The sequence below is a fragment of the Oryctolagus cuniculus genome, chromosome 16 (genome assembly GCF_964237555.1).
Source record: "Oryctolagus cuniculus chromosome 16, mOryCun1.1, whole genome shotgun sequence".
NCBI lineage: Eukaryota > Metazoa > Chordata > Mammalia > Lagomorpha > Leporidae > Oryctolagus > Oryctolagus cuniculus.
In genome coordinates this window covers 43,308,870-43,323,705 of record NC_091447.1, presented here as the reverse complement: position 1 = coordinate 43,323,705, position 14,836 = coordinate 43,308,870, and the positions used below count along the sequence as shown (strand labels likewise).

Here is a 14,836-nt window from a genome sequence, read left to right as displayed (position 1 = left end):
GAAATGCATTACCTAGAGTGGGAAGGAAGAGGGCAGCTTGTTGCATAGCTGGGTGGCTTTCTGCGACAGTCTCTCATCATGGAGCTCCTTCTGTGTTTTGCAGAGGTGTGGGTTCCTTAGGCATTTCCTCCATGGAGCACGTCACGCACAGCCTCCTGGGCCGCCCTCTGTCGCGGCAGCTGATGGCCCTTGTGGCAGGGCTTAGGAATGGGGCCCTTTTACTCACAGGAGGAAAGGTAGGTGGTTCAGATGTGCTCATTTGCATCCCAGATCTCTCTGCGGGCTTCGTTCACTGATTATAAAAGAGTGGTGATAGGGCTCGGTGCTGTGGCAGAGGTTGTCTGTGTTACAAAAAGAAGGAACCAAAAGCACACAGTTTGTTTAAACATTTGGGCTTGACTAGACTCGTGTGACACGAGTCAAGCCCCAATCCTTTGTCTTTCTCTACTTGTATACCCTAAATTAGCAAGGCAGTTTGGGTGGGCTGGGGCACACACTGCTACAGCAAATCATAGCCGCAAGGTAAGACAGTTTTATGATACAAGAACCAGTAAATCACAACTTTGAAGCAATTTTAGAAGGCACACAACCATTTTATCTTAGACATGCAATTAAGCTTTTATGGCAGCTGGAGAAAGGTTTTCTAAAGTCAGCATTGGCCTGTTCAGACCCAGCCAGCCCTCCCATGGCAAGCTGGAGGGAGTCTGTAGCTCTCTCTGCAGCAAGCAGGAGGAGGTTTTAACATTCCTTCAAACTGGCACTTTAATGGCAAGCAAGAGAGGGTTTGTAACATCTGCAGTGCCGGTATCCCAGATGGGTGCTGGATTCTAGTCCTGGCTGCTCCACTGCTGATCCAGCTGCCTGCTAATGCACCTGGAAAAGCTCTGGAAGATGGCCCACATACTTGGGCCCCTGTGCCCACGTGGAAGACCAGTAAAAAGCTCCTGGCTCCTGGTTTTGGCCTGGCCCAGCCTCAGCTGTTGCAGCCATTTAGGGAGTGAACCAGTGGATGGAAGATCTCTTTCTGTCTCTCCTCTACCTCCCTCCCTCCTTTCCTTCCTTCCCTTTTTAAGTACTTTATTTATTTGAAAGACAGAGTTACAAAGAAAGGTAGAGACAGAGAAGTCTTCCATCTGCTGGTTTATTTCCAGTGGTGACTGCTGGAGTTGAGCTGATCCGAAGCCAGGAGCCAGGAGTCTCTTCTGGGTCTCCCATGTGGGTGCAGGGGCCCAAGGACTTAAGCCATCTTCTGCTTACCCAAGCCATCGCAGAAGAGCTGGATCAGAAGAGGAACAGCAGGGACTCAAATTGTCATCCATATGGGATGCCGGGCCTTTAACCTGGGCTTTAACCTGCAGTGCCACAGCACCGGCCCCTCCTCTCTCTTTGTGTAACTCTTGACTTTCAGATAGATTTTTTTTTCTTTAAAAAAAAAATTGTGAATATGAGACAGGGAAGGTTTTCATTCATTCCCTAAAATTTTTGTGTGCCTGCCACTAGGTTTGGGAAGTGATGACGTGTAACTGTCTTGCCCTTTTGTGTGCCAATTGTAGAATTACATGGTTTTTTCATTTTTAGCCTACTGATAGGGTTGATTGATTTTTGAATTTCGAACCATCCTTGCATAGGTATAATAAATCCCACTTGATTGTAGTGTATCATTCTTTATACATTGTTAAGTTCTTTTGCTAATAGTGTGTTAAGGTTGTTTGCATCTCAGTTTATGAGAGATTATGATTTTCTGATCATGTATGGTGCTTGTGTGGTTTTGCTATCAGTGTAGTATTGGCATCAGTCATCAAATGAGCTGGAAAGTGTCCCCTCTTGTGCTTTTTTTAATAAGATAAAATGGATACTCATACTTCTTTAAATGAATGTTTGGTAAAATCTCCAGTGAAACCATCCCAACCTGGAGATTTTTCATCAGGTTTTTTTTTGTTTGTTTGTTTGTTTTTGTTTTTGTTTTTGACAGGCAGAGTGGACAGTGAGAGAGAGAGAGAGACAGAGAGAAAGGTCTTCCTTTGCCGTTGGTTCACCCTCCAATGGCCGCCGCAGCTGGCGTGCTGCGGCCGGCGCACTGCGCTGATCCGATGGCAGGAGCCAGGTGGTCTCCCATGGGTTGCAGGGCCCAAGCACTTGGGCCATCCTCCACTGCACTCCCGGGCCACAGCAGAGAGCTGGCCTGGAAGAGGGGCAACCGGGACAGAATCCGGTGCCCCGACCGGGACTAGAACCCGATGTGCTGGCGCTGCAAGGCGGAGGATTAGCCTAGTGAGCCATGGCGCCGGCCTCATCAGCTTTTTAATTACAAATTCAGCTTTCTTATTGATTGTAGGACTGTTCAGGCAAGCTCTTTCACCTTGGCCAATGTCACTGGCAGTTTTCAAGTAATTGGTACATTGCTTAGTGAACTGATGAGCTTTCAGCTGTTCATGGGGTTCTCTTTCTATGCCTCTAATGCCTGTGGAACCTGGAGTGATATCCTGTTCTGTACTGGTGATTTGTGTTGTCTTTTTGATCTTTGTCAGTCTTGCTGCAGGTTCCCTGCCCTTTAGAAGGGGTTTACAATCTCCTCCACTAGTGCAGTGCTGTTTCCAAGTCACAGTGTGGTCTTTGTGCTTTTTAAAGTAAAATATATAAGGTTTTTTCATTTTGTTTCACTTTTAATTCTAGTTTAACTTTTTTCCCTTATCACTAGCCTAGTTTCTTTCTTATTATTTAAAATATAGGAATGACTGAATGATTAATGTCAGATTTTAGGATGCATAATCGTGGCAGAATATTTATTTTGTGCTTTTTTTTTTTTAAAGATTTTATTTATTTATTTGAGAGGTAGAGTTACAGACAGTGAGAGGGAGAGACAGAGAGAGAGGTCTTCTATCCATTGGTTCATCCCCAAATGGCCGCAACAGCCGGAGTAGCGCCGATCCGGAGCCAGGAGCTTCTTCCCGGTCTCCCTTTGCGGGTGCAGGGGCCCAAGCACTTAGGCCATCCTCTCCTGCTTTCCCAGGCCACAGCAGAGAGCTGGATTGCCAGAAGAGCAGCCTGAATTAGAACTGGTACCCATATGGGATGCTGGCGCCGCAGGCGGAAGATTAACCTACTGCCCCACGGAACCGGCCCCAGAGTATTTCTTTTGTAAAAGCGATGTCCTACTGACTCCACAGCCAGACTCCACACCTCCCCTAGGATAATTGAGCAGAGACCCAGATCTGAGGCCGGCTCAGCACTGTGACCCAACGACCTGAGGCTGTTTACATTTGAAGCCTCTTCTGAGGATGAGCCTCACTTAAGGGAGAGAACAGACAAGAGCACTCCGTGAGATGAAGAGCGCTCTGCACAGATGAGTGACTTTCAGAAAAAGACTCTCCCGACTAATTTAATTATGGATTCCAGGTTAGCTCTTTTGTAAAAACTGCAGAATTATATTTTTGTTGCTGTTATACTAGCATAATTTCTAAATGTCATCTTGAAATAGAAACATGTATTTTAACTGCTAATACAAAGGTAAATTAACACTTAAAAAAAAAAAAAAAAAAAAGAAAAAGATTCTCCCAACCAGGCAAATGGTGATGACCAGAAGTGGGGCCTGTGCCTCCCTTTTCTCTCTGGAGCCCACTGACATTAAACATTTGTGCAATTCTATAAAGTACACTAGTGGTATTTGCTGAGTGACCCCTGAATTGCAGACTTCGCTTTCAAGCCTGGCTGTTTTTCTAGCCCACAGTAATGAAAACAAAATGTGAGAAGTGATGTAGGCTGCTCTCAGACCACGTCTGGGAAGGCCCCCTGTAAAGCCGCACCTGGGCCCCAAGCATACTGGCTGGCCGGGCTGTGCTAACAGCGATTGGTTGGCTAGAAGTCTGGTGGTTCCCGAAGGGGCTCAGGCCCTCCTCCGGCAGGGCAGGGAGAGAATTCGAAGGTAGGAGCAGACCGAGGAGGGGTTATCAGAGAAAGCAATGGACGATGGCTCAGGTCCTTGGGCCCTGCACCCGCATGAGAGACCCAGAAGAAGCACCTGGCTCCTGGCTTCCGATCGGCACAGCTCTGGCCGTTGCGGCCATCTGGGGAGTGAACCTTTGGATGGAAGACCTCTCTCTCTGCCTCTCCTCTCTGTGTAACTCCGACTTTCAAATAAATAAATAAATCTTTCTTTTTTTTTTTTTTTAAAAAAAAGAGGAAACTGAGGAACAGCACCTTAGAGATTCAGTTTAGTATATGGAATATGTCCGCACCTCTGAGGTAATGACCGCCAGGCAGTCTGGAAAGAAAAGGTGCTTTGGCCTTGTCACTGTGCTGGCCGTGACCCTGTGGCTAAAATGTATTGCACAAATCCCACACCCTCAGCGGCCGAAATGCAGGCGTAAGAAAGGCTTTGTCTACACGGGAAGTGCAGTCTGGGGTGGAAGAGGAGGTGGCTTTGCTTTCGGAGATGCACATGGTGGCGGGAGTTTGGGACCCGTACCAGGAAGTAACTTCAGCGGAGGATCTGATGGATATGGGAGTGGACATGGATTTGGGGATGGCGATGATGCAGATGGAGGAGAGCCAGGAGGTGGAATTTTGAAGGGGGTGGGTTTGGTGGTGGAGAACCTGAATGTGGCAGCCTGGCTAAGGGCTGAGTATGGAATATGGAATGCCAGCATTGCAGGTGGCGGCTTCCCCTGTTACGCCACAACGCCAGCCCCCATCATTGCATCTTTATACATTTATATGAAATATGTGCAGAGCTTTCTGAAAGGATAAAAAATTGACAGTGATTACTTCTGTGAGATGATATCAGAAGATGTTTTACCTTTCTTTACTAATTACAGTTATTTTGTATTTTTACTTAATTTTTGTGAAAAAATACAACTTCTACTTTAAAAAAGAGTATACATGGATTAAAGCCAGACATTTAATACAAGAAGAAATCATTCTGTGTTCCTTAATAGTCTCTGAAGCTTGCAGTGTGCACTAAGGGTCATAGTGATGACCATGCATCACTCAGAAGCTGTCAAACTGAAATATTAGAAAAATGAGTAATACATTTTTTCCATTAAAAAGAGCTGAAATTAAAACACATTTCACTTATCTAGGAAAATTATTTAATGTTCATTTTATTTCATTTTTGAAATAGTAACCATTACCTGTCTGTAAAGATAAAATATTTACAGATTAGTGATAGTTGTGACTACACACCATAAAATAGGAGTTTGTTTTCTATCTGCGCTCCGTCATAAACAGGGTGAGGCCAGCTCCTGGCATTTCAGTAGCTTCAAGGAGCAGCTGTGTTTCGGTTGACACCTGCGTGTCCCACACTGGTGTATGCTTCCTGATGGGCAAGGCTGAGCCTTGCTGGTGGCCACAGTGCTAGATGTTATTTCTTGGTTGAATATCCTGGGAGTTCTTATGAGCAGTTCTCTTCTAGGGAAGTGGAAAGTCAACTTTAGCCAAGGCCGTCTGTCAAGAAGCCCGCGACACACTGGATGCGCACGTGGAGCTAGTCGATTGTAAAGCTTTACGAGGTATGACTGGTGACACTCTACACGTCTACCCAGGGATGTCAGTAATCTGTTAGCATAATCAATACAGATAGTTGTATTGAATTTTTTGTTTATCATCTAGTCATTGAAATTTCTTAGGAATAGTAACTCTTTGACTTCCTAATGTTTTTCATAAGATTCCTGAAACTCTCCATATCTGATGGAGACTTTTTTTTCCAGAAAATTCTTTGTAGATTGTAATCTTAGAAATGCCAGTTTACACCCCTCAGAGAAGGATAGCCCTTAGTACTTAGAATGTGCTGGAGAATGTAAGTGGTCTCTGAGCTGCTGTGGGACCCTGGAGAGGTTCCCCAGGGGCGGGCAGGAGAGGGCTGTGGACAGCAGAGACGTACACTCACCAAGGAACACTCGGGTACTCTCTGAGCCTTCGACGTTACAGTGTTGTCTGGTCTGTTAAGGAAATGGTTGGAAGATGTTCCCTTCAACAGCTCATTTCGCCCTTGGCTCCCACTACACATCGTCCCCGCTAGTCGGGATTCTCTCGGTTTCTTACCTGCTGTTCGCGACACAGCCTGGGAACCCACGTTGTGCTGTGCTGTAAAGGTGGCTTGTGAGAGGCCCTGTCCAACTTGTTTGAAGCCTCATGTCAAAATTTGAATTTAGTTTTCTGTTCTTTGTGTGTGTGTGTGTGTGTGTGTGTGTGTGTGTGGACAGTGAGAGAGAGACTGAGAGAAAGGTCTTCCTTTGCCGTTAGTTCACCCTCCAAAGGCCGCTGCACTGCACTGATCCGATGGCAGAAGCCAGGTGCTTCTACTGGTCTCCCATGGGGTGCAGGGCCCAAGCACTTGGGCCATCCTCCACTGCACTCCCTGGCCACAGCAGAGAGCTGGCCTGGAAGAGGGGCAACCGGGACAGAATCCGGCGCCCTGACCGGGACTAGAACCCGGTGTGCCGGCACCGCAGGTGGAGAATTAGCCTATTGAGCTGCAGCACCGGCCTTGTTGTTTGAAAATGAAAGCTTTTTAACTCATCAGGAAGTTTGAAGCCAAATTTGTGATTCAAATACAGGAAGGTCTCCAGGCAGCTACATTTGTGTTCCACTTTCCCAGAATCTTGAGCCCTTCCTCTCTCGTTTTCCCACGTCTGCTGTTACTGTGCGACTTTGTTGTAAGCCATCTGCGATTCTCTATGGAGTGAGTACAATGAGTACATACGGAAACTGTAGTAGCATGTCCTGTTCTTTTCTGAAATTTGACACTTTATGGAGTCCTTTGGGTCCGTATTAATAGAACCATGATAATGATGATGTGTGTGGTCTGAACTTCCCATCCCTGCGCTAACGTGAAACCACTTCCTGTCTTCTGTGTTAAGGGAAAAGGCTTGAGAGCATCCAGAGGAGCCTGCAGGCAGCCTTCTCAGAGGCCGCTTGGAGGCAGCCGTCCGTCATACTGCTGGACGACCTGGATGTCATCGTGGGCTCGGCTGCCATGCCGGAGCACGCGCACAGTCCCGACGCCGTGCAGGGCCAGCGGCTCGCACACGGTAAGGCGTCCCCGGTGGCGTCTGTCGGGCAGCATGTTAAGTCCTCGTGGTGCACCTGCCCTTTCCGGAGGACCGCGTGTATGTCAGGCACGGGGTTGCTTTGGAGGCCTCTGGCAGCTTGCACAGCTCTCTTGCAGAGCAGACACTGGGGGAATCCTGCAAGTTCATGGCTAGTCTTTTGGGGCCTTTTCATTCCTTTTTACTTAGTAGAAATCATTTAATTTACAGATTTTCTCTTGCTTTTTTGTTCATTTGACAAATACATGTTGAATGCTTGTGCATAGTTTGTGTTCTCAGAATCTAAAAGAAAGAAAAGAAAGAAAAGTACAGAACGACTTCATGGTGATTCTGGGCTAGGGACTGCTTTGTACTCTTCACGCAGGTGCTCTCCCGGTTCTACAGGGCCGTAAGTGGAGACTGAGACCGCTGTAGTGGTTTGACCAGCATGACCGACTAGGCGGTGGTCCGATGTCCTGTATGTGGCAGGCACTATTAGAGCTCACAGGGTGTCCTCAGAGTTCACAGAAGATGTGTATAAGGACAAAAAACTGTGCATGGACTTCAAAATGTTTTGCACCAAAATAAACTTAGCTTTCAATTCCATTTTCCACCATCATGTAACTTAAAGTAAGAGTGAATTTGAGTAAGGAGTTTATCAAGGAAGGCTTTTTGGAGAAGTTGATAACTGAGCTGATTTTTTAAAGGTTTATTTACACGTATTTATTTATTTGAAAGGCACACATGAAGGATTTTCCAGGGCATGCCATATGGGAGTTGGCTTAAGTCCTAGCTGCTCCACTTCCGAACCATCTCCCTGTTAATGTGCCTGGGAAAGCCACAGGAGATGGCCCAGTCCTTGGGCCCCTGCACCCACATGGATGACCCAGAAGAACTCCTGGTTCCTGGCTTCAGCCTGGCCCAGCCCTGGCTATTGTGGCCATTTAAGGAGTGAACCAGTGCATGGAAGATCTCTATCTGTGTCTCATTTTCTCCCTTTCTCTAACTCTACCTTTCAAACAGATAAATCTTTAAAAAAAAAAAAAAAGAAAGAAAGAAAGAAAGAATCTTCCAACTGCTGGGTCACTCCCTAGTTGGCCTCAATGGCTGGCGCTGAGCCAGGCCGAAGCCAGGAGCCTAAGACCAGCCCTCCCACATGGGTGGCTGGGTCCCAAGTACTTGGGCCATCTTTCACTGCCTTCCCAGGCACGTTTAGCAGGGAGCTGGACCCGACGTGGAGCAGCTGGGACTCAGCCAGCCCTACGGAATGGGATACTGTGTCACAAGCAACAGCTTAACTTGCTGCACCGTGCAGGCCCCACCTGAGCTAATTTTTGATGGAGCAGAAAGTAACATAAAGTATTTTTATACTGATGAAGAAGCAAAGGAAGGATGAGCCCCAGACACGGGCACAGAAGTACAGGGACTCACGGTGTGTCGGGGAGGGCCCCACAGACTGCAACTTTGAGTGCCAGAAAAGGGCTCACAGAGAGGTGATACGGGAGGGTTCGGCAGCAGTGAGCCGTCCCAAGGTTCTTGAGAAATGAAATAGATACAAAATATAGCCATACAATGTGTCTGGGTTATTATTAACTTATAAATCTCAAATTTTGAATTCTGTAGTGTCTTGATACTAGCCTTAAAGTGAGTCTATTAGTCTAGTGTTTAAGGGGGTGGGGGCTGCAGATTTCTAAGTCAGGACTCACGTATAATTATTAATGGCTGTTTCAGTTCTGACCTGGTCCTACCAAACCTTGGAAGTCTTGCGTGGAAAAAGCTAATTGAGGAGTCATAGGAATGTCAGCTATATTTTGCTGGATAAGCAGAACACAATATGGAAATGTAAAGCCCATCTAGAATATTTATTTCAAATGCCACCTTTATTATTCATTCACTTACTTTGTAAGATCCAGGAGTAGGAACCTCACTAGACATTGTTCTGAGGCACCTCTTCTGCCTCCCATAGGCCTCAGTTGGTAAATCAGCAAATGAAAGGGTGAATTAATGAACAAAAACATAAAGTTCAATCCCTTGTGACTTTTCAGAAGATTTATTTCTTTATTCTCAGAGAAAGGTAGAGACAGATAAAGATCTTCATCTGCTGATTCACTTCCTAAATGGCTGCCACGGCTGGGGTTAGGGCAGGGTAAAGCCAAGAACCAGGGACTTTGTGTTTTCCACATGGGTAACAGGGGCCGAGTCCTTGGGCCATCTTCCTGTGCCTTCCCAGGTACATTACTAGAAAGCTGGATCAGAAGTGGAGCATACAGGACTCAAGCCGGCCCTCTGATATGGCATGCCAGCATCTCAAGTAGTAGCTTAACCCGCTGCACCACAACACTGGCTCCAATGAATTAATTTTTTAAAAAAGATTTATTTGTTTATTTAAAAGGCAGAGTTACAGAGAGAGAGAGAGAGCTTACATCTGCTCATCTGGTCCATAAATGATCACAGCAGCCAGGGCTGGGCCAGGCAGAAGCCAGGAGCTTCATCTGGGCCTCCCACATGGGTGCAGGGGCCAAAGCACTTGGGCCATCTTGCACTGCTTTCGCAGGAACATTTGCGGGAAGCTAGATTAGAATTGGAGCAGCTGGGACACAAACCAGCACCCATATAGGATGCCGGTTTTACAGGTGGAGGCTTAACCATCTATGCCACAGGCCCAGCCCCTTTAAAGGCATGAAGGAGTGACACCATATATAGTCCACCTTAAGGCCACAGTGTTGGAGCTGGCATTGTGGTGCAGTGGGGTAAGCTGCCACTTGCGCCTCCCAAATCAGAATGCTAGTTCAAGCCCCAGGTACTTTGCTTCCTATCCAGCTTCCTGCTAATGCACCTGGGAAGGCACTGGAATATGGCTCAAGAACTTGGGCATCTGTCACCCATGTGAGAGATGAGGATGCAGTGGCTGGCTCCTGGCTTCAGCCCATCTGGATCAGCCCTGGCTGTTGTGGGCACTGGGGGAGTGAACCAATGGATGGAAGATTTCTCTCTCTCCTTCTCGCTCTGTCACTGTCTTTCAAATGAATAAATCTTTGGGAAAAAAAAAAAAAACCCTCAGTGTTGGGATATCATTATTTTAATGCATGGATAGTTTTTAATTTTTTGTGTGTACTTTTCTGAGTTTTTACGCTGTGCTGTTACATTCTAGCATTGAACGATATGATCAAAGAGCTTGTTGCCATGGGAAGTTTGGTTGCACTGATTGCCACAAGTCAGGCTCAACACTCACTGCATCCTTCACTTGTGTCTGCTCAAGGAGTTCACATATTTCAGTGCGTCCAACATATTCAGCCCCCTAACCAGGTAAAAAATACACTGTAAGCATTACAACATTTCCTATGTAGAAATTTCTTTTATCAGTTTTGTTCATGACTTAAGACTTTAAACTTGTGCTTCCATTAGTGAACTTGGGAAACTTAAAATTCAACATGTTCACAACTCATAGTTGATAACCGCCTGAAATGTTGCCATGTACTTTCCCAGAAAATGGTGTTTTTGAAAACAACACTTCTGAATGAGAGCAGTGAGAAATATAGACAGATATCTTTTTTTTTTTTTTTTGGACAGGCAGAGTGGACAGTGAGAGAGAGAGACAGAGAGAAAGGTCTTCCTTTGCCATTGGTTCACCCTCCAATGGCTGCTGTGGCCGGCACGCTGCGGCTGGTTTGCTGCAGCTGGCGCACCACGCTGATCTGAAGCCAGGAGCCAGGTGCTTCTGGTCTCCCATGGGGTGCAGGGCGCAAGCACTTGGGCCATCTTCCACTGCACTCCCTGGCCACAGCAGAGAGCTGGCCTGAAAGAGGGGCAACCGGGACAGAATCCAGTGCCCCGACTGGGACTAGAACCTGGTGTGCCGGCGCCGCAGGCGGAGTATTAGCCTAGTGAGCCACGACGCCGGCCCAGATATCTTTTTAAAAATTGATTAATTAAACATTTTTTTCCCACCAGCACGTATGGCCTGTGGTCCCTTTTGGGGACTTATGCCCATTGGTTTTAGTGCCAGTGCACTGAACGAAGCACATCCTGGGACTGGCATGCATATTTAACATTCTTGCTTAAAGTGAACCACCTACCTTAAAGATTCAGACCCAGTGCTGTTACCAAAGAACAGTGTGTAACAGTGGTAGTGATACTGGCCATTGTAGTGCAGCAGGTTGACCTGCGACACCCCTATCCCACATGGGTGCCGATTTGTGTCCCCATTGCTCCACTTTTTTTTTTTTTTTTAAATTTTTTTGACAGGCAGAGTGGACAGTGAGAGAGAGAGAGAGACAGAGAGAAAGGTCTTCCTTTGCCGTTGGTTCACCCTCCAATGGCCGCCGCGGCCAGCGCGCTGCGGCCGACGCACCGCGCTGATCTGATGGCAGGAGCCAGGTACTTCTCCTGGTCTCCCATGGGGTGCAGGGCCCAAGCACTTGGGCCATCCTCCACTGCACTCCCTGGCCACAGCAGAGAGCTGGCCTGGAAGAGGGGCAACCGGGACAAATCCGGCACCCCCACCGGGACTAGAACCCGATGTGCCGGCGCCGCAAGGCGGAGGATTAGCCTTGTGAGCCGCGGCGCTGGCCCACTTGGTTTTTTTTTTTTTTTTTTTTTTTACAGTCAGAGTTAGACAGTGAGAGAGACAGAGAGCAAGGCCTTCCTTTCCATTGGTTCACCCCTCAATGGCTGCTACGCCCGGCGCTGCGCCGATCCGAAGCCAGGAGCCAGGTGCTTCCTCGTGGTCTCCCATGCGGGTGCAGGGCCCAAGGACCTGGGCCATCCTCTACTGCCTTCCCGTGCCACAGCAGAGAGCTGGACTGGAAGAGGAGCAACCAGGACAGAATCTGGCGCCCCAACCAGGACTAGAATCCGGGGTTCTGGCACTGTAGGTGGAGGATTAGCCAAGTGAGCTGCAGTGCCGGCCCCCTATTGCTCCACTTCTGATCCAGCTCCCTGTAATGTGCCTGGGAAAGCAGTGTTTGAAGTCCTGGATGAAGCTCCTAGCTTTGGCCTGGCCCAACTTTGGCTCTTGCAGCCTAGAGAGTGAACCAGCAGGTAGAAAATCTCTCTCTGTCTCCCCTTCTTTCTCTGTAATGCTTTCAAAGAAATAAATCAATTTTTTTTTTTTTTTTTTTTTTTTTTGAGAAAAAAACTCAAGACTGGCAGTAGTCAGCCACACCACAGGGGTTTATTATACTCTACTGATGTGAGCAGTTGAATAAAATTAGGAATCTGCATTTTGTGTTTTCTCTTTAGGAGCAAAGACGTGAAGTTCTGCAAAGTATAATAAAAAACAAACTAGACTGTGATACCAGCAAGTTCACAGATCTTGACCTGCAATGCATAGCTAAGGCAACGGAAGGGTTTGTGGCTCGAGATTTTACCGTGCTTGTGGACCGAGCCATGCATGCTCGTCTGTCTCATCAGACTGTGTCCACCGAGAAAGGTATGTTTTACTCTCCACACACCAACCTGAAGTCGTCTTTCTATTGTAGTGCAAGAATTAAATGGATTCCACTTTGGAATTTGAATAAGCAGTTATTTGAGTAGAAAACTGGCATTTCCAGCTAAGATTTTGAGAATCCATAATGGAAATGTGGCTACCAAAAGAAGTTTCATTTATTTTTAAACAGAATTGGTTTTAACAACATTGGACTTCCAAAAGGCTCTGCAAGGATTTGTTCCTGCGTCTCTGCGAAACGTCAACCTGCACAAACCCAGAGACCTGCGCTGGGAGAGGGTCGGGGGCTTGCATGACGTCCGGCAGATCCTCGTGGATACCATCCAGTTACCAGCCAAGGTACTGTTTTGTTTTTGTTTTTGTTTTTAATTAATTTATTTGAAATGCAGAGTTAGAGAGGCAGAGGCAGTGAGAGAGACGGGGGGGTGGAGGGTAATGGATCTTCCATCCGCTGGTTCACTCCCCAAATGGCTGGAACGACTGGAGCTGGGCTGATTCAAAGTCAGGAACCAACAACTTCTTCCAAGTCTCCCATGTGAGTGTAGGGGCCCACAAACTTGGGCCATCTACTGCTTTCCCAGGCCACAGCAGAGAGCTAGATCAGAAGTAGAGCAGCCGGGACTTGAACCAGCGCTCATATGGAATGCTGGCCCTACAGGTGGTGGGTTTACCCACTACGCCACAGTGCCGGCTCCAAGGTACTGTTTTACAAAGTGGGCACTTGTTCCCAGAACCGGGTCATTGACTCTCTGTTGGCCTGCCAGTCTCAGTTCTTTTCAAGTGCTGAGTGACCAGCACTATTTTAGGGACTCTAACACGTTTTTAAAGTATTTGATCTATTCTTTGCCCAGAAAATTGCGGTGGTATTTATTTCAATGTGGTAAATATTTCAGTGTGGATTTCATAATTCCTTTTTGCTGGAATCACTCAGATTTTATTAAAGCAAAATGAACTATCTGCTGGGATTTGAACAGAAACTGGTAAGATTTAACCAGGGAAGGAGGATCAACTGGGTGCCCAGGACTGGTGGGTGGAGCCAGGTGTCCTGACACCGGGTGTCCGTCTCGAAAGCGGAGTTGGCGAGGCAGATGGCAGGGTAAAGGGGCAGGCGTGTGTGGTTGCGGAGATGAGATGAGAGTGTAGTCGGCAGTGGTTTGACCTGGAGACCTGGCAGATGAGGATCACTGCAAGAGGTTGGGACCCTTGCAAAGAAGCAAGCAGCTCAGCAGGACTTTGGGTTGTGCCTAACTGGAAGGCAGGTCCTGGGAGCGGTCATTGCTGGGCTGGGCCATGCCGAGTGCAGGCTGGGTAAGTGATTGGCTGCTCCTCGTTACCTTTTAAATGACCAAGTGCTCAGAGAACACGAAAACGCTCAAATTGTGGGGTACAGCCTGCACGAGAACAAGGGCCTGGAGCCCGCATCACCCAGTGCTGGCTCTGGGCACGAAGCAGTGACATCGATACATGAGCCCGCGTGTCCAGCTGCTGGCTGGGGGGCCTCTTTGGGGTTAGAGGGAGGTGGAGGTGCGTCTGGAGTTCTGTAGACGAGAGCTAAGTGGGCATCCCTCATGGAGGACACCAGGAAGCCTGATGCTGGGCTCACTTCAGCGTTTTGTTCTCTGAGCGCCTGGCCATTTAAAAGGTAACGGAGGAGCAGTCAGTCGCTCACCCAGCCTGCACACCTCTGGGGACTCACTGCCCAGAATCGCACTTCTTTTCTTTCCTTCGTTGCAAATAGTTGACTGTATGTAGCTATCCAGCTCGGCCCCTGAGCCGCACAGGTGGAATGCAGAATACCTGGTAATGGGTTGAGTGTATCTTGTGAATGTAATGCTCTTATAATTAAACAAGGGGGTGGGCAAGAAGAAAAACGGGAAACAGCTGCAGTGCAGTCGTGCAGCTTCTCCAGTGTGTTCCGTGATGCACTTGGAAAGGACGCGAGGCCGTTACTTTGGGCTCCTCTGTCACCTGTAGTAGGCCCTTTCTGCTCTGTTGTGCTGGGCACCAAGAGCTGGCAGACAGCACTATCCTAAAACTCTCATCCATGCTGACCTCGCTGCTGCTTGGGTGTTTCTGTGTAGACTCGAGCTCTTAGTCTTACTTTTTGTGTTTTTCAGTATCCAGAATTATTTGCAAACTTGCCCATACGACAGAGAACAGGAATACTGCTGTATGGTCCTCCTGGAACAGGGAAAACCTTGCTGGCCGGGGTCGTTGCACGGGAGAGTGGGATGAATTTCATTAGTGTCAAGGTTGGTTGTGCATTTATCTTTTTTTCAGTTAAAGTAAAGTTTACCCATGAACCGTTTTAAAGTGTAGTTTGTTGGCATTCAACGCATTCACAAAGCTGAGCCGCCGCCGCCTC

At 47.6% G+C, this 14,836-nt stretch overlaps 1 protein-coding gene across 3 annotated transcripts in view; it reads left to right on the top strand.

Annotated features, from left to right (window-relative positions):
* PEX1 (peroxisomal biogenesis factor 1) overlaps positions 1-14,836 on the top strand; it is a 47,278-nt gene that overhangs the window by 17,972 nt on the left and 14,470 nt on the right. For all 3 annotated transcript variants that reach the window (XR_011383214.1, XM_051853339.2, XM_002713809.5), the window contains exons 10-16: positions 104-236; positions 5,411-5,507; positions 6,858-7,028; positions 10,177-10,331; positions 12,267-12,456; positions 12,644-12,810; positions 14,589-14,723. Coding sequence is in view for 2 of the 3 variants with exons in the window: in XM_051853339.2 (XP_051709299.2) it covers positions 104-236; positions 5,411-5,507; positions 6,858-7,028; positions 10,177-10,331; positions 12,267-12,456; positions 12,644-12,810; positions 14,589-14,723 (1,048 nt within the window). In the remaining variant the exon portion in view is untranslated. The remainder of the gene's footprint in view (positions 1-103; positions 237-5,410; positions 5,508-6,857; positions 7,029-10,176; positions 10,332-12,266; positions 12,457-12,643; positions 12,811-14,588; positions 14,724-14,836) is intronic.